The sequence below is a fragment of the Suillus fuscotomentosus genome, assembly GCF_016647785.1.
Source record: "Suillus fuscotomentosus strain FC203 chromosome Unknown F5891scaffold_144, whole genome shotgun sequence".
NCBI classification, from domain to species: domain Eukaryota; kingdom Fungi; phylum Basidiomycota; class Agaricomycetes; order Boletales; family Suillaceae; genus Suillus; species Suillus fuscotomentosus.
In genome coordinates, this window is record NW_024539656.1 from 12,933 (window position 1) to 36,006 (window position 23,074).

Consider the following 23,074-nt stretch of genomic DNA (forward strand, 5'->3'; position numbering starts at 1 on the left):
CAAGACATGGACATCTTTTGATGAGGTCGAGTGATACTGATACTACAAGAAATTGAAGATCTGTTGGCAATCAGAGTATCGATTTGCAGTCGCGCCACGCTGAAATATGCTGTGATGGCCTTCGTGAGCCGAACATGAAGGGACAGTCAAGTCTACTTGGCGAGATCAACACGGACCAAAGGATGAAAAAGGTGGGTGGCGGAAGACATACCAGCTGTGGACACCATCCGAAAATAATACTCCCAAATTACACCACATTTTTCCCTCTTCTGTTCCCTTCGGCGTATCATGCTATGACAGTGGATGTAGCAGGTAAGCATAATTCCTCCCCCTGCCTGGCATGCTCGTATTACCATCCACGGGCGCTAAAACATCTGATGAGGAAGACAAGCACGAAGATGCCTGTTGTCGAGCTGATGTTGGCTGAGTGGCACGCGACGGATAAGCCCCATGTTTACCAACTGTTGCTATTGTGTTGGTTTTGTTCCACGCAGACGCAGGCATTGGCGCGGACCGCTCGTAGTGAGGTCCTGCAGGTAAACGCGAGGAGGGCGAATGTACTAGGGAGTGCTTGTACCCTCCCGTGGACGCGGAAGCTTATGTGGACTGTTGGTGCTGTGGGTAGGCCTGCTCATTTGAGGCTTTACGTATCAAGAGGGGGCTGGAGATGAGGTTGCGTTTCCAGATGGCCGGTGCAGTCACTTGCGCCAGAGTTGATGGATCAAATGAATTGGACAGGTATGTAACGTGCGGAATTGACGATGAATAGTATTATAAATTGGCGGGTGGAGGCAGAATATTTGGAGCGTGCGGGAGATGATTCGGAAGATACCATCAACGTTTGAGGACTGGTCGTGTCCTTTCGCTTGGCACTGACTAGGACTCACCGAACATTTCAACCGTGTAGCACCATAGCTATGGTCCTCTCGAAAGATGAGGTGCTCGTGTGCATGCGAAAAGAGGCAAGCATTTTCAAATCTCCCCAATGGAAGTCAGTGTTTCGCCTTGGACAAAGACCGAGCAACTCTGTCGCGCACTCTCCGACTGCAAGGTAAATCACAACATCCAACACCTCCCCTGGTTCAACAGTCGGGAAGCCCTCGAGGAGCTCTTTGACGGTGATCACACAATTTTTTTGGTTTTACTCAGCTCTGGACCCTGCAGCTCGATCTTCCTCATCGCTGCTTCAAACTTGATACAACCGTCTTTCGGAAGCCATGGCAAGTTGGCTACACGTCCGCTCGTTGGAATCAGTGGATGGAGAAACGGTACCCACCGTCTTCCGCGGACTATTCACTGTGCTCTCTCAATGGTCTATGCTTGCTTAGGTTGGACGTAGCAACGGACGCCGCAAGAATTGATATCGGTTTTACAGTTGAGTCATTTCAACATACCGCCCTAGAATCATCGAACTTGACCCGGTCTCGTTTGACAGATGTCGAAGCTGTTGCACATATCCTCTTCCCAAATGCTCCCTCGCATTGACCGAGCCACCGACCAGCGAGACTCATGGGACTTCGAAATTTACTTTCTGAAGCAGCGGGACGAAGTCTACAGCTATCTCGATCTTTCGAATGGAAGCCCTGAGTCCGAGGAGACGGACTGAGTACTTTTTTGCACTATTTGACCAAAGTACCATTTTCATCACCGCACTTTTCTTTTTCTGTCTTACGCTATCCAATAACACCACTCGGAAATCCATGTTCTACTTATATCTGTCTTGTGCCTTCTTGCATGCGCGCCATTGAATGATTTAATTGATATGCCGCACTCCATCCAGGCGTTGTGTCAAATGCTAACTAGACAATTCCACCTGGGATCATCATGATCTGAAACGAGTCTGAGGTACAAAAATGATTTCAGCGGGACCACGACAGTACTAGGCAGCCTCTATCAGCATAAGAAATGATTGATTGATCATGACAGACTGGTGAGGAGTTCAGGTGTCGATCTGGAAATGTAAGTGATCGAAAAATGGACCTTTCAGATCTTCAAAGCTTCAGGCCTCAGGTGTGATCTTGCGGCGAAGGCGGCCGAGTTTCAAGATATCACCACATCTACCTAAGACTCTCGCAATATTCGTGATGAGTACTTCCGGGTCCACAATTCCCCCCATCATGATGGTGGAACGGATCCTGCGCATACATGCGTTCGAGGTAAAAAAGATCGTTACGTTATTCAAGAACCTACAATCCTGGACCCATTATCGTATGGCGAGATACATATCATTGGCTCGGGAATCCCTTGCGACACCTGCAACGACATGCAGGACCTTCCACGAGCCTAACAACTTGTGCTTCCGCTTTACCTGTCTCTTCACAGGTGCTGGCGGTGAGACTGAGAGGATGGAAGGAGAGAATCGCCTAAAGTTTTCTCTTTCATCTTTGTTGGACATCGTGACTTGTTAGCTTTCATCGAACCGTGCGCGTAATTTATGAATAGAGTACTTACCAGTAGATACAAACTACGTGGGTGCTCTGATGCGGTTGTGTTACTGAGAACGAGAAAAATGTCTGTTTGGTTGCAAGCAGGGCCCTGGTAGTGACCCCGACCTGTGCAAGAGTGAGCCGAGGTGAGCTGCTATTCCCACATCAGTGAGGGCGGCGTAGGAGCGAATGCGATGCACCAAAGTGAACCTTGAATCCCTGAATTATAGGAGCCGCAATGGGACGTATCGAGGTGAGGATACATGAGACAGTTAGTAGCAAAAGTAGTAAGAACGCATCCGCGTGAGCATAAGTGCGGGCCCATCTGCGTCAATGCGGGCATCCGCGTCAATGCAGGAGTTCGCGTCGGTGCAAGCGCCTATGTCAATGCAAGTATCCGCGTCCATGAAAGTGCGGGAATCTACATGCGCACGAGCAGCAGGTGTTGGCAAGGGCGGTGATCAAGCTCGCCACTGGTAGAAGGTGTCATGGTGACTGGGGGGATGAGACAATGATTGTTTTCGATAATCTTGATAACGCATCTTGACATAAATTGCCTGATATTACCGGCTCAGGGTGTAATATAACTAAAAGTACTATGCTTTACGAACGCAAACCTGAGCTAGTCCAAAAATGAACTGCTCAAAAGCACATTAGAGCGAGCTTCGACCAACTCATGTGCCATGACTAACATCAAAATGCCAACACTCTTCGTACGCCTCATGGCACACAGCTCTCCTATATTGACAAGACGAGCTCACGCCCGTTGTGCCTTCGGCACAAATCGAAGGAGCGCTACGCGCTCCTTCAGTGGAGGAAAATGAGTGTTGTTCCTTCGTCACAGGAAGCCAAGGAGGGCTACGCCCTCCTTTGGCTTCCTGGCCTCAGGCTGCATCCTAATAAATCGTGCATTTTGAATAAGATCACGCCTTGATAGTGGATTTCGAAAAGAGGTACATTTATGAGCAGCATTTCAAGAAAACTAAAAGTACATAGTACATAAGATCAGTCAGTTCTATATATATAAGTACATCAATCATTGATACGATCTGTGAGTCCTCTAAGCACTTCTGTATATACTACATTGGTTGTATTTGAGCCTTCTTCATGCTCCGGAAAGATAGCAAACACCCTGTCTGGGTGGGTGCAGCGAGATAAAGCCACATAGAGTTGTCCATGGCTGAATACAGGAGTCCGTAAATTAAGGCCAACCCACTTGACGCTTTGACCTTGCGCCTTGTTGATTGTCATAGCGAATGCAAGACGAACAGGAAACTGGCGACGCTTGAGGGGGATTGGGTTCTCTTCAGAGCTGGATTCCATAGTGATGCGAGGGATTAGGACTGTGTTCTCATCGACCTGCTGATCTTCATCGTCTCCATCCCTAAGAACACGGCACCTAAGGACACGGGTGGCTGCCCAAGCAGATCATTTCTAATGCGCTCATTTTCCATTTGCTGTTCTTGGAAATGATGTCGAAACTGAACATTAAATTGATCATGATCAGGTTCAAGTGGTGCATGTAAAGGTGGGGCAGGATCACGTGCAAAGTAGCGGAGGGGATTGTCAATGTTATGTGGACCAACTGCGCCCTCATAATGAACAGCGCCATATACAGGGGGAGCAGGAGGAGCAGGTTGAACAGGTTCATCATCAGGAATGTGAGGCGCCTGTGGAGGCTGCATCCCAGCTGCCATGAGCACTTCTTGCACCTGCTGTCTTATCTCATCTCTGTCTTGTCGCCGACGATGAGCACGTTGACGGCGTCTGTCATTTTGAGCAGCATTCACTCGCTCATTCAAGCGTGCATTGTAATCAATTGGAGGAACATGATGAGCACGCTGCACGTGTGCAATTGCATTTCGTGGCAAGCCAGGATATTGCCCGACTGGTAGTGGCTCATATGGAAAGTGAGGGGGAGGTTGCCAAGCAAAAGGTCGTGGAACGGGTCCTGCTTGTGGCACATTAGCCGGCATGAAATTTGGCTGTGGTGCAGGAGGCAGAGGCCTGTCCTGATTATCATGGGCAGCACGACGACGATTGCGCCTGGTAGGAGAAGTCATTTGAAGTCGATTGAGCCTGTCATGCTCGCGTTGGGAGTGTCGATCACGTTCAGGCGTGATTTGTTCTGGATTTCTAATGTGCAAAATATGAGCATCATGCACATTGCACATAGCAAACAACTCACAGAATAGGTATATATCCATCCATGGTTGTTAAATTCAAACAGTTGTTTAGCGAGTGCAAAAATTTGCCTGAACTGATGAATAAGTTTCTATCATTGTTGATAAGAAATAATACCCACAAAAAGTGTATCACACTTTATTACACTTGGCTGCAGGGAAAGGCAGTTTAACTCGAGAATTCTATTCAAAAGCAGCAGCCAAGTTGTGTAATGATTTGTGTAACCAAAAGTGTAATCAAATTTCTATTATTGCTTTTGTTATTCTCGATGCCTTTCCCATATAGTAGGAAAAGTCTGTTGTTTGTCCGTTGCATTCCCGTGGCGCAGTAGGCGTGAGTAATACTGTCCACTATATCGCGTTTGGCAGTATTTTCGGACTTGTAAAAATTTCTCTCAGATTTTTCTTTCACACTTTTTCTTAGATAGTCTTAGTCTTAGTCTTAGCGAGCGCACGCGAGAAAACCACGCGAGATTTCCAAAAACAGGTTTAAGCGAGGTAAGCGAAATACGCGAAATACGCGAAAGCCACGCGAGCGCGCGAACGTTTCCGAAAACCGTCGTACTTTACTTCTTAGACGAGCTCACGCCCGTTGTGCCTTCGGCACAAATCGAAGGAGCGCTACGCGCTCCTTCAGGGGAGAAAAATGAGTGTTGTTCCTTCGTCACAGGAAGCCAAGGAGGGCTACGCCCTCCTTTGGCTTCCTGGCCTCAGGCTGCATCCTAATAAATTGTGCATTTTGAATGATTTTGAAATATATTTATGAGCAGCTTTTCAAAAAAAACTCAAAGTACAATCTATCACACCACATAAAAGTACATAGTACTACATACAATCAGTCAGTGCTATGTTCTTTGAGCAGGATTTTGACCAATATAAAAATACAAAATATGTAACAGTATCATTGAATGTATTTGTTTTCCCATTTTTCCCTGCTTCCCATCTAGGGATCAGCAGGGGTATGGGAAACCCTTGAGGGTAGGGGTAGGGGTTTGGATCTGAAGACCCCTGTACCCCTGGGAATATACCTCCAAATTGATTACCATAGGAGTGATGGATCAGTATAAAATTTTGAAGTTGTACATGTGCCTTCAAATGGTAATATATGTGATTGGAAAAAATGTTACCATGGGGTATACCCATGCTAATCCCTACTCCCTACTCCCTACTCCCTACTTCCTACTCCTGTCTCCCGTCTCCTGTCTCCTGTCTCCTGTCTCCTGTCTCCTGTCTCTTGTCTCCCGTCTCCTGTCTCCTGTCTCCCTACTCCCGTCTCCCATCTCCCGTCTCCCGTCTCCTGTCTCCTGTCTCCCGTCTCCCGTCTCCTGTCTCCAGTCTCCCGTCTCCCGTCTCCCGTCTCCCGTCTCCCGTCTCCCGTCTCTGTTCTCTCAGTCTCCCATCTCCTGTCTCCTGTTCTCCCATTTCCCCATTTTCCTGTCATCACATTCTCTGGTTTTTGAGTCTACATTGTCTTTGTCTCCTTTTTTTATTTGAATCTTATCTCCTGTCACCACATTTGTTATCTCCCTGTATGTAATTGTATCATATGTTGTTCCATTTATGTACATATACAGTCACTACTAATAATTGCAGTAGGCAAAACACTCAAATCCTGTTGTCCCCCTGCTCAAACACATTATTTAATGCCATGTACACATACAGTTACCAATGTTGTTGCGCAACATTCCCAATGGGTGACGTTGTTTGAGTCGCCGCTCGAAATATACATGAAAACCACGCGAGTTTCCAAATAGAAGTTCAAGCGAGGTAAGCGAAAACCATGTGGCCTTAGGCGAATCTAAGCGTACGAGCTCACGCCCGTTGTGCCTTCGGCACAAATCAAAGGAGCGCTACGCGCTCCTTCAGGGGAGAAAAATGAGTGTTGTTCCTTCGTCACAGGAAGCCAAGGAGGGCTACGCCCTCCTTTGGCTTCCTGGCCTCAGGCTGCATCCTAATAAATTGTGCATTTTGAATGATTTTGAAATATATTTATGAGCAGCTTTTCAAAAAAACTCAAAGTACAATCTATCACACCACATAAAAGTACATAGTACTACATACAATCAGTCAGTGCTATGTTCTTTGAGCAGGATTTTGACCAATATAAAAATACAAAATATGTAACAGTATCATTGAATGTATTTGTTTTCCCATTTTTCCCTGCTTCCCATCTAGGGATCAGCAGGGGTATGGGAAACCCTTGAGGGTAGGGGTAGGGGTTTGGATCTGAAGACCCCTGTACCCCTGGGAATATACCTCCAAATTGATTACCATAGGAGTGATGGATCAGTATAAAATTTTGAAGTTGTACATGTGCTTTCAAATGGTAATATATGTGATTGGAAAAAATGTTACCATGGGGTATACCCATGCTAATCCCTACTCCCTACTCCCTACTCCCTACTCCCTACTCCCTACTCCCTACTCCCTACTTCCTACTCCTGTCTCCTGTCTCCTGTCTCCCGTCTCCTGTCTCCCATCTCCTGTCTCCCATCTCCTGTCTCCTGTCTCCCATCTGCCGTCTGCCGTCTGCCGTCTCTGTTCTCTCAGTCTCCCATCTCCTGTCTCCTGTTCTCCCATTTCCCCATTTTCCTGTCATCGCATTCTCTGGTTTTTGAGTCTACATTGTCTTTGTCTCCTTTTTTTATTTGAATCTTATCTCCTGTCACCACATTTGTTATCTCCCTGTCTGTAATTGTATCATATGTTGTTCCATTTATGTACATATACAGTCACTACTAATAGTTGCAGTAGGCAAAACACTCAAATCCTGTTGTCCCCCTGCTCAAACACATTATTTAATGCCATGTACACATACAGTTACCAATGTTGTTGCGCAACATTCCCAATGGGTGACGTTGTTTGAGTCGCCGCTCGAAATATACATGAAAACCACGCGAGTTTCCAAATCGAGGTTAAGCGAGGTAAGCGAAAACCACATGGCCTTTGGCGAAATACGCGAAAGCCACGCGAGCGCGCGAACATTTCCGAAAACCGTTGTACTTTACTTCTTAGATTGCCTGTTACCCAACTACCGAATGGTATTTGCCGGGTTCATGACGCCCTGCACTGATTATAAGGCTACACCAACGCTTCTCCGTGACTGACATTTACTAGTACCACTTCCCCCATCATGGATCCTGCAAAGATAAGAAAGAAAATCGGTCGCTTTCGGATCCTCGTCATAGGAAGAGCCAATGCAGGAAAAACCACTATCCTGCAGAGAGTTTGCAACACACGGGATAATCCACAAATATACAACAGCGCCGGCAAAAAGGTGGACATCACATTGCTAGTAGGAGGATGTTACTGACTGATCGACATCAGATCGATGTTGCAGTTTTGACGGCATCAAGAGAGGTAAGGTGTGCTCTCAGTTGATGCCATGAGCTGACGTGCTCTCAGCGCGGACTGCATGACATCGAAACCGAAATGGTGTTTGAGAGCAATCCGGGATTCATTTTCCATGATTCACGTGGTTTTGAGGCAGGCGGCGTATCCGAATTCGAAAAGGTCAAGACATTCATCACCCGCCGTTCCAAGGAAACGAACATAAGGAATCAACTACATGCCATCTGGTAATTGCAACCGATAAATCGCGACAACATGCCGTCTCACAGATTCAACATAGGTACTGCATTCCCATGGACGAGGCTAGTAGGTCATTCACTGCAGGTGAAAATAAATTTTTCTCTCAATGCGACACTGGAAGTAGTAAGATTTCGCATTCCACCCTCGTTGACGTTCGACTGATGCGCAGAATCACAATCCTCAGTACCGGTCATCGTATTATTCACAAAGTTTGACGCCCTATACGACGTCGCATTCACAAAGCTAAGGAAGGAAGGAAAATCTCGGAAAGACGCTAAGGAGCTGGCCCCGGGACACGCTGAAGAGTCATTCGCTGACGGGCCACAATTGAAGTTTCTCAAGGAAGTCCGATGGCCTCCAAAATGTCACGTATGCCTTCCTAGTAAGCCGGTTCATGATTGAGTCCCGATACACGATGACTGTTGATCTATTAGACATGGACAAGGATAGTGCAGATTGCGGGATTCTCGTCGAACATACGGCTGGAACTCTGGACAATGAAGTACTTCAGCAATTATTCGTATCGACACAGCAGACCAACATGGAGATCTGCATGAAATATGGAGTTGAGAGGTAACTACCTATGGTCTCATTCACCTGCCGCAAGCGCTAGTAACTGATATTGTCCAGAATACTCTCAAAACATATTGACTCTGCTGAGACAACAACATCTAAGGGTTATGAGAGGATAATAAAGACATTGGGCGCCTGGTTTCCACACATTATTGTAAGATTATCATAAAGTTCGAAGGTTGTTCTCATTTACGTTGGGCGTTTACTTGCAGGTAGTTCGTGTATCGATCCTCTTTCGAGCAAAAACCATGCTGATCTAAGTCGTTGCCCACCGTTCTCAGACAGTGAGTGTGTCGATCCTCGTTCGAGCAAGAGCCATCCTGATCCAAGTCGTTGCTCACCGTTCTCAGACAGTGAGTGTGCCGATCCTCCCTCGAGCATGAGCCATCCTGATCCAAGTCGTTGCCCACCGTTCGCAGAACGTGAGTGTGTCGATCCTCGTTCGAGCAAGAGCCATGCTGACCCAAGTCGTTGACCACCGTTCGCAGAACGTGAGTGTGTCGATCGTCGTTCGAGCAAGAGCCACCCTGATCCAAGTCGTTGACCACCGTTCGCAGAACGTGAGTATCTCGATCCTCGTTCGAGCAAGAGCCATGCTGATCCAGGTCATTGCCCACCGTTCACAGTTCGTGAGTGTGTCGATCCTCGCTCGAGCATGAGCCATGCTGATCCCAGTCGTTGCCCACCATTCGCAGTTGGTAAGTGTATCGACCCTCGTTCGAGCAAGAACCATGCTAATCCAAGTCATTGCCCACCGTTCGCAGACAGTGAGTGTGTCGATCGTCGTTCGAGCATGAGCCATGCTGATCCAAGTCGTTGCCCACTGTTCGCAGGATGTGAGTGTGTCGATCGTCGTTCGAGCCAGAGCCATCCTGATCCAAGTCGTTGCCCACCGTTCACAGCCTGTGAGTGTGTCGATCGTCGTTCAAGCAAGAATCATGCTGATCCAAGTCGTTGCCCACCGCTCGCAGTTGGTGAGTGTATAGATCCTCGTTCGAGCAAAAGCCATGCTGATCCAAGTCGTTGCCCATCGTTCGCAGTTGGTGAGTGTGTCGATCTTGGTTCGAGCAAGAGCCATGCTGATCCAAGTCGTTGCCCACCGTTCGCAGTATGTGAGCGTGTCGATCGTCGTTCGAGCATGAGCCATGCTGATCCAAGTCGTTGCCCACCGTTCGCAGTTCGTGAGTGTGTCGATCCTCGTTCGAGCATGAGCCATGCTGATCCAAGTCGTTGCCCACCAATCGCAGAACGTGAGTGTGTCGATCCTCGTTCGAACAAGAGCCATGCTGATCCAGGTCGTTGCCCACCATTCGCAGAACGTAAGTGTGTCGATCCTCGTTCGAACAAGAGCCATGCTGATCCAAGTCCTTGCCCACCGTTCGCAGTTGGTGAGTGTGTCGATCCTCGTTCGAACAAGAACCATGCTGATCCAAGTCGTTGCCCACCGTTCACAGTTGGTGAGTGTGTCGATCTTGGTTCGAGCAAGAGCCATGCTGATCCAAGTCGTTGCTTACCGTTCTCAGACAGTGAGTGTGTCGATCGTCGTTCGAGCAAGAGCCATGCTGATCCAGGTCGTTGCCCACCGTTCTCAGTTCGTGAGTGTGTCGATCGTCGTTCGAGCAAGAACCATGCTGATCCAAGTCGTTGCCCACCGTTCGCAGAACGTGAGTGTGTCGATCCTCGTTCGAGCATGAGCTACCCTGATCCAAGTCGTTCCGTTCGCAGAACGTGAGTATCTCGATCCTCGTTCGAGCAAGAGCCATGCTGATCCAGATCGTTGCCCACCGTTCGCAGTTCGTGAGTGTGTCGATCCTCGTTCGATCATGAGCCATGCTAATCCAAGTCGTTGCCCACCGTTCGCAGTTGGTATGTGTATCGACCCTCGTTCGAGCAAGAACCATGCTAATCCAAGTCATTGCCCACCGTTCGCAGAACGTGAGTGCGTCGATCTTCGTTCGCGTAAGATCCATGCTGATCCACGTCTTTACCCACTACCCGAAGCGTGTGAGTGTTTAATCCTCCTTCAAGCTCCAGCCACGCTGATTGAAGTCTGCCTACTGCTCAAAGCGTGTGAGTGTTTGATCCTCCATCAAGCGTAGCCTTCCTCAATCAAGCCATCGCCCACTGATCCGTTGATAGAATGTCAGTCCATTGATTCTTTGTCGAGTTCAAGCATTCCTGACCAACCCGATTGATCATCTATTGGCAGGAGGTCAGTACATCAATCCTTCACCGACTTTCAGCTACTGACCGAAGATATCGTCTATTCGTTGCCAGCTTGTGAGTGTGCAGCCCTCCTTCCTTCCTAATCGATGCAATCGCTGATTTATTGTTAGGATGTGGGTGTATTGATTCTATGTCGTTCTAACTGACCGAACACGACACCGCTCTGTCAACAGATTGTGAGTTTCTCGATCCACCATCGAACTCAAGCCATACTGACTGAATACATCGGCCATCCATTCACAGCATGTAAGTGCCTGCAGTCGAATTGGGGCTCCACTGACCATTGAAATTGCTGATTCCGTCGACAGTCCGTGAGTGTGTTTATCTGCCATTGAGCTCGAGCCTTGCTCACCGAAGATATCACTGATCGGTTGACAGTCCGTGAGTCCAGAGCCTTGCTAGCGAACGACACCGCTGATCCCTCAATAGGATCACCTTCACGACGATGACTGTGTAGAGATACGGTCTAGGTTACTCTCTGCGGTATGTTCAATTGGTTACCGATTGTGCACACATTTCTCATGTTGCGACTCTGTCAGGCCTCTGACTCATCACCCTTGGAGAATATCGTTCAGCTCATTTCTGGTGAATTTTGAGGCCGAGTTGCGATGAACCTGCTTATTATTGGACATTTAGCTGTTGTCATTATCTTCGAACGCTCTTTCTACATTTTCGACAAGCGGCGCTATCTTCAGGACAAGAAGGAGTCTGATCGCTTATTTCATGTCGCTCTCGAGCAGTACATGGCATCTCCACATGCAGCTGCTGTCAGGGAAGCTGTGAGTGCTGCCGTCCAGGCATATGAAGACGTTGTGGCTACTGCCGCACACACATATGAAGAAGCCGTGAGGACTGCTGTCTTTCCAGATCAAGGAAATGTGCCTTCTTGGATGGCGAAGTTACCGTTCGAACCCTTGGAGAGAATGACTTTCAAACGCTCTCAGGCGAAGGAGAAAGAATCTTCGTGCTCTCGGGCGAAGGCGGAGTTGATTGAAGCTGTTCTTGCAATCGTTCTAAATCATCGCTTGCGTATGTTTCACTGTCACGTTGAGGCAGCACTCCCGCTGATCCGCTTATTTTCAGCTAGACCCTGATGCTTAGACAATGTAATACACTATCATGATTATCAGTTCGGAGAGGAGTGGGGGTATCTCGGTTGCGAAGGCTGCTTGATATGTTTGTTGAGGTAGATTGAGGATGTGATGTGGGACTTCGAAATCTACTTTCTGAAGCTATGGAACGAGATCAACGGGTATCTCAATCTTTCAAATGGCCGCGAGCCACGAAGCCCCGGGTCTGAGGAGACGGACCGAGTACGTTTTTTACACCACTCTGATCAAGATGCTGTTTTCATCATCGCACTTTTCTTTTTCTATCCTACACTACCCAATAACATCACTCAAAATCCATGTTCTACTTATGATCTATTGCATGCGCGCCATTGGATGGGATAATTGATGAGAGGATATGCCGCACCCCATCCAGACGTTGTGTTAACTGCTAACTAGACAGATCATCATGATCTGAAACGAGGCGAAGGTACAAAAATCACTATGATCTCAGTGGGACCACTATGCTACCTCTGTTAGGACAAGAATTGATTGATCATGACAGACTAGTGAAGCAAACATAAGGTCGAGGTGGAGATGTAAATGATTGAAATATGGCACAATATTCGTGATGAGAACTTCCTGGAATGGATCCTGCGCGTGGATGCCCTCAAGCTAAAAATGGTCGTTATATTTATTTGAACCGAAAAGAGCACCGTGACACTGCACGCGGATGCGGGACTTTCCATGCGCAGTGCGCACCCGGGAACCAAGCAGGCTCGAATGCAAAACAACGTGCACGGGCTGAATTTTCCCTACACGAGGATAGGCTGGGAAATAGACCAGAAATCAGGCAATCCGGCATGAGCGAATAGTCACTGAACCGACACTTCGAGGTCGTGTTCTATTCGCTTCTGCTCAGAGACTTGATCACCGACGTTTGGAAGGACAGGGTTGTTCGTGTCCGTGTTCTGTAGGACTCCCTGCGCTTCACTTATTCCATCCACATATGACCATGCATCGCGCTCTACTTGTTTCTGAAATTCTTCTGGACATATTCGCTCATGTCGATACAATCATGGATCCATTATCGTATGGCGAGATATCATTGGCTCGGAAATCCCTTGCAACGCTTGCAACGACATGCAGGACCTTCCACGAGCCCGCAATGGATTTACTCTGGGCTAACGTGCATGGGATAGTACCACTGCTGGGCTGTGTAACGAGGCTACATCCCATGATATATCATCATGCCGGAAGGGTCAGTGCGGACTAGTCACGCTCTGTTCATACTATTTCGTTCATTAGCTCACTGAGTGTCTACACGCAGTACACTTGGTACTCTGAAGGCATCAATCCATTATGTGAGCACGAAGTCCTCCAATTTTTGCGTCACGCCCACCGCGTGCGCTCATTGCAAATCCCATTCGACAACCATTTTCACCTTCTTTCAGTCCTTCCCATCAAGACATTCATATTCCCGAGATTGCTATCGTTGTCAATGGCTGTACATCCGGCTGGATACTTACATCTCTTCCTACCTCCCACTCTGCGTCGTTGTTCGCTATCGCTCATTCATCCCGATTTGAAATTAATTGCGACCTGTTGTGCTGCTACCTTGGAGGATCTAACCATCAAGATCCCCTACCAAAGCACAACGGATGAGCTGTGCCTGTTATCTGACAGTATCCGTCTGTGCAAGCGGCTTGTAACTTTGTATTGTCCACCTCTCGACTGGGCAGCATGGAAACACCTATCGAACCTCCCCACCCTTCTCTCAGTGGCGATTTCTGGCGAAGTCCTTTGCCCGTTGGACACGGATAACTTCGTTTTCACACGTTTCCTCAACGTCACGGCTCTTTCTTTCCATGTAACCACGGCTTCATACGTCATCGCAGTCATGCGCAACTCAGCATTCCCCTCACTGAAAGAGTTCAAAATGGTTGCCCGTGTTTTGCCGTGGGAAGATGCTGAGCAGCTCTTTCATGCACTGTCGCAGTGCACGGCATGCCAGACCCTTCAACATATCGACATTTTATCCCGTGATCAAAGAGTTCCAGAGCCCTCAGACAGCTCTTTGACACCGATCACCCAATTTCTTGGCTTCACGCAACTCAGAACTCTGCAGCTCGCTTTTCCCCATTGCTGCATTCGCCTTGACAACCACCTCCTTTCGAAAGCCATGTCAAGTTGGCCGCACATCCGCTCTCTGAAATTAGAAGACCCCCATCCTCACCCAGCTACTATCACATTTCGCGGGTTATCCGCAGCGTTGCGTCAATCTCCCCACTTGCATACACTGCACATATTAATGGATACTCTGAATATTGATATCGATCCTCAGGCTGAGTCGTTTCAGCATACATCTCTACAAACATTGGATGTGCGCACCTCTCACATAGTGGATCGGGAAGCTGTCGCTTACATCCTCTTCTCTATGCTTCCTTCGGTTGAGAGTGTTATCCATGGCTCTAGTGGACGCCACATCCGGTACGCATGGCAGGAGGTCAACAGGCGTCTCCAATCTCTCAAGTCTTCTGCGGTCCTTGGCCGTCGTATCACAGGAGCAACTGCAGCGTGCTAAACCCTTCATACGTATGTGTTCAACTAGATGTGCTATCCGATGTATCTTAATACTTAGAATGTGGGAGTGGGAGGTCGGGGCAAGCAAGGTAGCTTATGCCTCGACATGTAATTGGCTCTAGATTTATTATTTGCATGATACATTACTTATAACTAGCTCCCATCCATAGTAGCAGCACGCCTTACAGAATGTCGAGAATCAATCCCCGTCCTACTGCGTGGTCCATGTGCACCGAACTGAGCCGGGGTATTTAAACATAAGTACTTGTAACGGTTGTGCTGAAGTAAGTATACACGATTATTACGTGGCCTTCCTTACAGCCAACACTAAATCACGCTCGCATTCATTTTAACTAACAAGTGAGCCCAGTACAAGCACCTGCCGCCATCAGCTCGACGACAGGCATCTTCGTGCTTGTCTTCCTCATGAGATACATCGACACCCGATCGATCGCAGCAAGCTCTCGCATGGGATTCAGTTTGTTAGACAGATCAGAGAGGCGAGTGTTTTCTTATGGTCCCCTTTAGATGTTCTCTCGTACGTTAAAAAGACGGGTGAAAACGCTACTGAAGAATTATGCATGCGGTCAATAAACTGATTGTTTAGTGAAAACGAGAATGATGCAGTCTTGATCGTAGGTCCTGGAGATACACAGAGCGTACGTATGATAAATGACGATGTCCACCCTTGACTTATAATCCAGAGCCATAGTAACCTGCACATTGTCTTTCAAAGAATGAAAACTTTCAAGGTGCGTCCGCTGCTTGAAGTTCACTGATTTCGAAGGCCATTATCTGCCAATAGCCCAATCTTAGCCACCAACTGGTGTCACTGACGTTGACAGAGACGTTCCATGCGTTTATATCATGTAACTCTAGAATGACAATCTGGATTGCTTTTTTTTGAAAGAACGGGGTAAGTTGAGTTAGGCTGTGGAGCAGAATGGTACGTGGAACATACCCGACCTCAACGCACTTGAATCAGAGGGAGATATATCAAGCCCAGTCGATCTCACCACCGTCTTCGCCGAAGGTGACTCACATACTTCAAACATGCACACACCATACCGGGAAAGCGCCATATTATACAACCGTTCCAACTCTTGGAACTACCTTAATAGACTATTCAAGAATCTTACATTCGCTGCTAAGACATGTCAGCTCCACTGCGGAACATGATCTACGTTGTGTTGCATTGCCTAACATTAAGGTCTTGCTGAAGAGAACCGATCAGCGAAATTACTGCCACGACATAACAGCCAAACATACACAGGCGATGCTAAGTGATTTCAAACAATCGTTTTCCTTCTTCGGGAAGTGTTCAAAGGATAGCTTGACTTGCCAAGTAGACAAATGTCCTCGACATCTCACAGCTTTCCTGACAGCAGCTGCATGGGAGGATGCAATGTACTGCTCCAGAGCGACATAAAAGGAGCGAACGGATGTTTACTGGTCCTGAAGATAGCACCGCTAAATGTAGAAAGAGCGTTCAAAGATAATGACAACAGCTAAATGGTCAATGATAAGCAGATTTATCACGATATAGCCTCGAAATTCACACTCACCAGAAGTTAGCTGAAAAATGTTCTCCGAGGGTGATGAGCCAGAGGCCTGGCAGATTCGCAACATGAGAAGTGTGTGTACAATCTGTAATCGATTAGACATACCACACAGAGTAACCTAGACCGTATCTTTACACGGTGATCGTCGCGAAGCTCGTCCTATTGGTGGATCGGCAATGTCGTTCGCTAGCAAGGCTCTAGAATCATCACTCTCTATTTCGAAAGTATGCAGTGGTAAGCAAAAGAATCCATGGAGGAAGGTACTAGTAAATGTGACGAAGAGGTGTTGGAGTACCCTAGAATCATTGCCGTACTAGTGTGCAATGTGAACCCGGTAAAAACCCAACCCGAAGCCGCCATGCAGATTCAGTGGGCAATGGGTATATAGATATAGTCGTGTATTATCATGAGGCGTCGAAGTGGCGTTGGCCTATATTTGAAATTAGTCACGGCGTGTGCCGAAAAGTTGAGTACTCCCAAAGGTGGGTGCACAGCTTTTGGCCTCCGAGTCTTTGCCGCGCCATCACTTTGCGCAACTTGGTCTCCCATAGTCAGACCTTGCGACTAGATGACAGTCAGTTCCTTGAACCAGAAGAACCATTCATGCCAGTGCACATGCAGTCTCCGACTCGGCGGCTATATCATTCTTGTGACGTATTTTTATTTGATACGTTACCAAGCATCTGCAAAGTGTTGGTCAGGTGTTTTACGTTAGACACCATTAATATCCACTGGGCGCAACACGAGGCATACACGATGGTACCTGGCTTCCTTGCAGTGAAGCGCTAACGCAGTGACTTGTACTTAACCTCTACAGTAGCTCAGAGTGGGCTCTTCCTTCCCTAGATCAAATCACCATGGCTGATTCTCTTTACGCCTCTGAGTCGACGGTTTCCTACCCTCTCCATATCTCTGGTGCTCAATTCTTGTCAAGTAGCATTATCAGCCCGCTGAATATATTCAATAGGTATCACCGTCAATTTCAACAAGCCGAAGACGAATATAGAGTCTGCTGAACTACGGATTGGTAAGTTACATTCACCAATTACACGCGAAGCAGGAAATCGGAGTTTGCAATGCAAGTTTTCTCCACCCATGTAAGTGCACGACTCCAATGCGTGCTCTCACCTGAGTTACTACTGTGTTGTTGTACCGTAGGGTGCTTTCTCAAGGAGATACATTTTCCTTGCATATACAATCCACGAAATGGCTTGGGATGAAGACCAAGCATCGAGATATCACTTTCAACCCAGACGACGTGTTCCGCGCGTATAGTGCAAGCGAAAGACGAGGTGAAATCAGAGTTGCCTTAATGGGTTCTGAATTTAACCTCACGCGTGTAGAATACACCAAGATTCATGGAAAAATCAACATCGTCATCGACCTTTCCGGAAGTGCAACAACTGAAGTAAGGATTTGTGTCTAACATTGAACCCATCTAAGTCATAGATCAGCAGGCTGAACAGTCTGTCTCGTCCGGCCAAAGCCTTGAGCTTCGGCCTACCACTTCCGAATTATTTCGGGAATGTCCTCGGTGAGTCAGGGCGATCATAAAGTGCCGTCCTTGAGGTTGACTCTCCCAAGGTTCCGAATTTTGGTGATAGGAAAGGTACATGGTTTTCTCCGATCTCAGGCTAGTGTTGACAACGTGCTTTTAATAGACTGGCGTCGGCAAGTCTTCAGTGATCAACCACGCATTTGGGGTGGAAAACACGGTGGGTTGAACACGACATTTCAATAAGTGCAGCTATTCATACTATCGATAGATCTCCTCGCATTATAAGCCAGGCGAGGTCAGCATCGACCACGAGTTCATCTCACCTGAGAACGACAAGTTTGTTCTCCATGATAGCAAAGGCTTTGAACCAGGGGATGAAGACAACCTCAAAATAGTTGAAGACTTCATTGACCGTCGGAGGAACATGCCTACTCCGGAACATCAGTTGCATGCTATTTGGTAGGGATTCTATCTTGACCACTCCGTTATAGTGGATTGACAAAATATATGAAAGGCTTTGCTTTGAGATACCTCGTGCAGGCGGACGTTTGCTAGAGACAGGAACGGAGGATTTCCTTAAATTGAAAAGTAGTGGAAAGCTGGGAAACGGTAAGTAATTCGATAGTCATATCTCTGCTACTTTGGAGCTCACACTATCAAAGTTCCCGTTATCGTCGTTCTTACCAAATACGATATGCTCATCGGTCGCATAGAACGAAATTTAGATGAATCCTCTGCCAATGGATTGAACGACAAAGCCATCAAGGAAGTCGTCAAGAACAAAGCAGAAGCCGAGCTGCAGAATACCTGCATCGGACCTCTAAAACAATTCGCAGGGCCTGATATACCCTACGTTACGATCTCTAGTGTGTACCAATACTCCGACAGGTTCATGCGTGCCTCTGATTGTAAAATAGCTGAAGCAGACTACAAGCAGACGCTCGTCCACCTGATCGAAATCACTGAAAGCCGTGTCGGTCGGTATTCTGCGCCCGAGGCTGCGGTGATGACCTCCATCGCTCAGCGAGTCCATCCTGGACTCAAAATAAAGGCATCAATTGAGTGAGTCTTGCTTGCTTCATTCTTATCTCGTGATTTACGTTGTGTCAGGGTTGGCAAGAAAAGTCTGTCCCAATTTCGTGTTCATGATTACTGAATACAATCTAAATCTTCATGTCTTGCAGGGTATTGGAAAGCGCTTGGGTCATGCCCAATGTTCCAGAACCGTTCAATGTGGGATTGTCTCCGTGTGCTTCACATTGACATCGTCGACGTGTGGAACTTCCGTGACCCCCATAAGGTGATGGCTATCTTATTTGTCGTCGTCGCATCCGTTCTAACGTGATTTGTGCGTAGTACTTGCACAGCCAGGAGTTCAGGACAATGATGATGAACATAGTCGATAAGATAGAAGTTGGACCAGCAACTAATCCCACCAAGACCATGTAGGCTGATCTCTTACGTGATAGATTAATTTTCATCTCATCGAATGTTTACAGGGCTTTTGGGTTATCCATGGTGGGCACTATTGCGGGCATCGTATCGGCCCTGGCGGGACCTGCGGCTCCCATCGTAGTACCAATTGCAATAGGTGCCGTACTCGCCGTATGGGCTTACGATGTATACCAGATATCGTACGCACCACTATGTTTTCGCGTACGAAAGGATATTAACACTCCTTTGTCAGCCACGCGGTGCTTCAGCGCTTCATGGCATACATAATCCACTTAACGCTTGTGTTGCAGACACTTTATCTCGTGTCAGAAAGTCAGGAACTCACTCGCAGGGCGATCAAGCTCGCGGTCAAATGCTATGTCGACTCTCCAATGAGCGGAGAAGCTAATACGCGGATTCAGGATTATGATGATCAATTGACCATCGTGGATCGTATGGATAGCGATGCGTTGGATAAAATCGTTGAGGTGATGCAATTCTATAGCATCGACGAGGCACAAATGTCCAAACTTCGGGAAAAGCCCCATGTAGATCTGCCGGACGAGCCTTGGTCGTAGCATTCGATAGTTTCTTTCGTAGATGGTTTTGCGCGGGGAGTACTGATGCGATTGCAGATGGTGCTCGCTTGTACTATATAACTGGAACCATAATACTGTAGCCTACGATACCGTGTTCTATTGATGTCATGTACTTACTACCAGATTTGACTCGAGCACCCTAACGTGCCAAGGTACTGTGACAGTCTATAAAAACCCGGCCTCATTGTCAGGGTGCCCTACGAGGTGTCCTAAAATTCAGTGTACGAGATAAGGGTAAAGCGTATAGTACGAGTAGTTGAAAAATGTTTGTATTTGTGTTGATGTTTCGTGACCACTGGACTCCGATTCAGAGTCAGGCTGTCGCGTCGGTCACGCGTAAATCACGTGCATCTTTGCAATGAGACGCGGTGGCGTGCATTGTCTGGACTTCAATATTTCAATGCTCAATTCTAATTACCTACATGCAAGAACGAGATCTGTACATGGACAAAGATTTGGAAAGGTATTTGTATCTATTACAATTTTTACGGTTTCTCACAAGATGAATCAGAGCGCTTGCTTTGAGTCTCCGAGAGTCCCAGGTCAACGCATCATCTTCGAGGGCGATTTCAATCAGTGATTCCGAGGACGATGATGACGATCGCTTCCAGTCTGGGCGGTTACAGGAAAATCGAGCGTTCAAGACCGAATCTTCGCGGGCCACAACGCAATCCGTCCATTATCCTGCGCCTCCGTCTCAGAGTGCTCGGAATACCCTAGCAGCGAGCTTTTTGTCCGAACGAGCACAGATGGAGAGAGAACGACTCGAGAGGCTGAAGAGGTTGCGTGGGCAGGATGCAGATGATGGAGGAGGCATATCGCCCCCTACAAAGAGGCAACACATTCCCTCCTCTGAAAAACATGCTAATGGTCGAGCGAACATTGCTTCTGCTTCGTCATCTAGCGTCCCTTCGGGCTCGTCTGCAAGTTCTCGAACAGCCAGCACTAGTATAAATTCTACACCAACCTCTGAACAACTGTTCTGGAACGGCGAATTACGTCCAACAGCTAACAAGCATTCTCAACCTCGCCAAGATGGAAAGCCCACTTTCCGCCTCACAGAGGTACTGGGTTCGGTACGCGTTGATTCTGCTGTGTTTTTCATTCATGATGCGTGATGCTGCAGTTCTTCAGAAACCTGATATATCCTTTGCTATCATAGCGTCATACGCGATGTCTGTCTCTTGGATATATGAATTCTTTGCGCCATCTACTCCAGTGATCATTGTGGCGCAGCCTGATCAGTCAGGTCAACCGACCATCAAGAACATTCTTCCAAACTGGGTTATGACTGTTCCGTCTCTCCGCAATGGACGAGGTTGCCAGCATATGAAAGTAGGTCTATTGGTACAGCAAATTCTAGAACGCTGCGCTGACTTCGTCGCCCCTAGTTCATGCTCGTGAGTCCATTCGGATCGCTGCACGACGCCAACTAAATTTCTCCAAAGATATTCTACAAGACTGGACGGCTTCGCATAGTCATATCTACCGCCAACCTCGTAGATCACGATTGGCGCGATATCGAAAATGTGAGTCCGCAGTCGACGTAGGGGAGTTCTTGAACAGTTTGACAGGCCGTTTGGCTGCAAGATCTACCGCCACGATCTGCTCCGATACCACACGATCCCAAGGCCATCGATGACTTCCCGTCAATCATGCAAAACGTTTTACGCGCTGTCAACGTTCGACCGGCGCTTGCGAACATGCTAGCAAACGATGTCAGTCGTGTCAGGAATCTCATTTGCTGCACTACTGATCTTATTTCACAGCACCCAAATCTACCCCTTCAAACTATCAACGACTTGCGAATGAAATGGGATTGGTCAAAAGTGAAGGTTAAACTCATTCCCTCCATCGCCGGTAAACATGAAGGATGGCCAAATGTCGTCTTGACTGGCCATACTAGGCTGATGAAGGCCGTCCGTGATATGGGGCTTCGTACTGGAAAGGGAAAGGCTGCTAAGGACCTCCTTATCGAGTCCCAGGTATGTCGAACGTCTTCAGTTCCGCCGCAGGGATGTTCATACTGTGTAGGGCTCGAGTATAGGAACTTACTCGACCCAGTGGGTAAACGAGTTCTACTGGTCAGCACGTGGAGAATCAGCTGAAGACTGGCTGGACGAATCAAAAGCCAGACGTGCCAAGTTGCCGTGGCCCCCTGTGAAGATTGTCTTCCCCAGCCTGAAGACAGTGCGTGATAGCGTCCTCGGTGAACTGGTTAGTCGTGTTTTCGGCGATCACTCTTGAATATATCTCAAAATAATTGACAGGGAGGTGGGACCATGTTTTGCCGCACGAACCAATGGGAAGCGTCGAAATTTCCTCGAGAGCTATTCCATGACTCGAACAGTACTGGCGGACGAGTGCTGATGCACACCAAGGTACGCCAGTGCAAGTACACCCGTAGATCGTTAATCCATTCGGCTCTCCAGATGATTATCGCGACCTATCGCCCCAAGAAATCGATATTTGAAACAAGCAGCCAGTCAAACGGAAAGGGAAAGGAATTGTCCGACAGCGAAACCGAGCCTGAATCCGATGACATCGAAATTCAAAACGACCCAATTGGCTGGGCTTATGTTGGCTCGCATAATTTCACACCTTCAGCATGGGGAACGCTTTCTGGCTCTGGGTTCAACCCAGTACTCAATGTCAGTCAACACACTTTTTTCACGAAGCTTTCCTAATGACCCGTCGTTCGCCAGGTGGTCAACTATGAATTGGGAATTGTCTTCCCTCTTTACGATGCGAAGGACGCGGAGAGGGTGTCGTGCTTCAAGCGTCCGGCGAGGAAGTATGTGAGTGGACAGGATAGACCATGGGTAAGTTCAGTCATTGTGTGTACTAGGGGCGCGTAAACTTATGCCGTGTTTGTCTTTGTCTCAGATACAGGAAGAGTCGCAGTTGCTGCGGCAGAGCCAAGAGATGTGATCATGTGTATAGCCGATATCATTGTTACCAGGAAGCCTTGTACAGTTGAGCATGACCCTGATCTCAGATCAGTATCTCGCAGTTAGATCAATGTCTTTTCATAGAGCGTGGCTTGCGAACTTTCACTAGCAACGGATGGTCCAGTAGACGGATCCCATTCATTAGGCTACGTAGTACCGAAACCATGCAGGACAAAGTTGGGCAGTTACATGTGGCCATGATTTGTATGCTCCACGCCGACGTTGTTGCAATCTCCGCTGAGATCACAATATCCGTAGTATCTTTTCTCCTTGTTCTTTGTGAAATTTGAGACTTCCACGACAGAAGGAGGTAGTTAGCAAACATAGGGTTTGAGTCTCATGCCAAGGCATCAATCTGTAACTTAATAATAACAACTGAGCGCTGAGCTGGTATTACAT

At 47.6% G+C, this 23,074-nt stretch overlaps 5 protein-coding genes across 5 annotated transcripts; 4 read left to right on the forward strand and 1 right to left on the reverse strand.

Moving 5' to 3' along the window:
* Positions 1-3,869: 3,869 nt before the first annotated feature.
* F5891DRAFT_987101 (uncharacterized protein) lies at positions 3,870-4,637 on the reverse strand (the record flags this gene model as incomplete). The annotated part of the gene is made up of 3 exons (XM_041377859.1): positions 3,870-3,907; positions 3,970-4,562; positions 4,615-4,637. 3 exons carry the CDS (start codon positions 4,635-4,637, stop codon positions 3,870-3,872), a joined length of 654 nt encoding a protein of 217 aa, XP_041217714.1.
* Positions 4,638-7,605: 2,968 nt separating this feature from the next.
* Positions 7,606-9,279, forward strand: F5891DRAFT_124883 (uncharacterized protein). The gene is made up of 10 exons (XM_041369863.1): positions 7,606-7,886; positions 7,937-7,969; positions 8,015-8,187; positions 8,241-8,320; positions 8,385-8,582; positions 8,635-8,773; positions 8,831-8,927; positions 8,986-8,988; positions 9,128-9,195; positions 9,262-9,279. The coding sequence occupies exons 1-9, from the start codon at positions 7,743-7,745 to the stop codon at positions 9,128-9,130; spliced, it is 870 nt and encodes a 289-aa protein (XP_041217715.1). The 5' UTR covers positions 7,606-7,742; the 3' UTR covers positions 9,131-9,195; positions 9,262-9,279.
* A 3,925-nt stretch (positions 9,280-13,204) lies between these two features.
* Positions 13,205-14,826, forward strand: F5891DRAFT_1072180 (uncharacterized protein). The gene is made up of 2 exons (XM_041363306.1): positions 13,205-13,309; positions 13,379-14,826. Exons 1-2 carry the CDS (start codon positions 13,217-13,219, stop codon positions 14,630-14,632), a joined length of 1,347 nt encoding a protein of 448 aa, XP_041217716.1. The 5' UTR covers positions 13,205-13,216; the 3' UTR covers positions 14,633-14,826.
* A 2,080-nt stretch (positions 14,827-16,906) lies between these two features.
* On the forward strand, positions 16,907-19,957 carry F5891DRAFT_125014 (uncharacterized protein). Its single transcript, XM_041369875.1, has 16 exons — positions 16,907-17,108; positions 17,161-17,290; positions 17,352-17,485; positions 17,537-17,601; positions 17,651-17,727; positions 17,778-17,802; positions 17,855-17,908; positions 17,960-18,150; positions 18,206-18,300; positions 18,354-18,557; positions 18,609-18,753; positions 18,802-18,815; positions 18,876-18,991; positions 19,048-19,136; positions 19,191-19,325; positions 19,379-19,957. The coding sequence occupies exons 1-16, from the start codon at positions 17,051-17,053 to the stop codon at positions 19,701-19,703; spliced, it is 1,857 nt and encodes a 618-aa protein (XP_041217717.1). The 5' UTR covers positions 16,907-17,050; the 3' UTR covers positions 19,704-19,957.
* A 157-nt stretch (positions 19,958-20,114) lies between these two features.
* F5891DRAFT_1072193 (tyrosyl-DNA phosphodiesterase-domain-containing protein) lies at positions 20,115-22,995 on the forward strand. Its single transcript, XM_041363307.1, has 12 exons — positions 20,115-20,187; positions 20,236-20,800; positions 20,859-21,059; positions 21,116-21,124; positions 21,173-21,253; positions 21,299-21,442; positions 21,494-21,709; positions 21,759-21,941; positions 21,995-22,105; positions 22,157-22,375; positions 22,430-22,546; positions 22,611-22,995. Exons 1-12 carry the CDS (start codon positions 20,147-20,149, stop codon positions 22,653-22,655), a joined length of 1,932 nt encoding a protein of 643 aa, XP_041217718.1. The 5' UTR covers positions 20,115-20,146; the 3' UTR covers positions 22,656-22,995.
* The last annotated feature ends 79 nt before the right edge of the window (positions 22,996-23,074 follow it).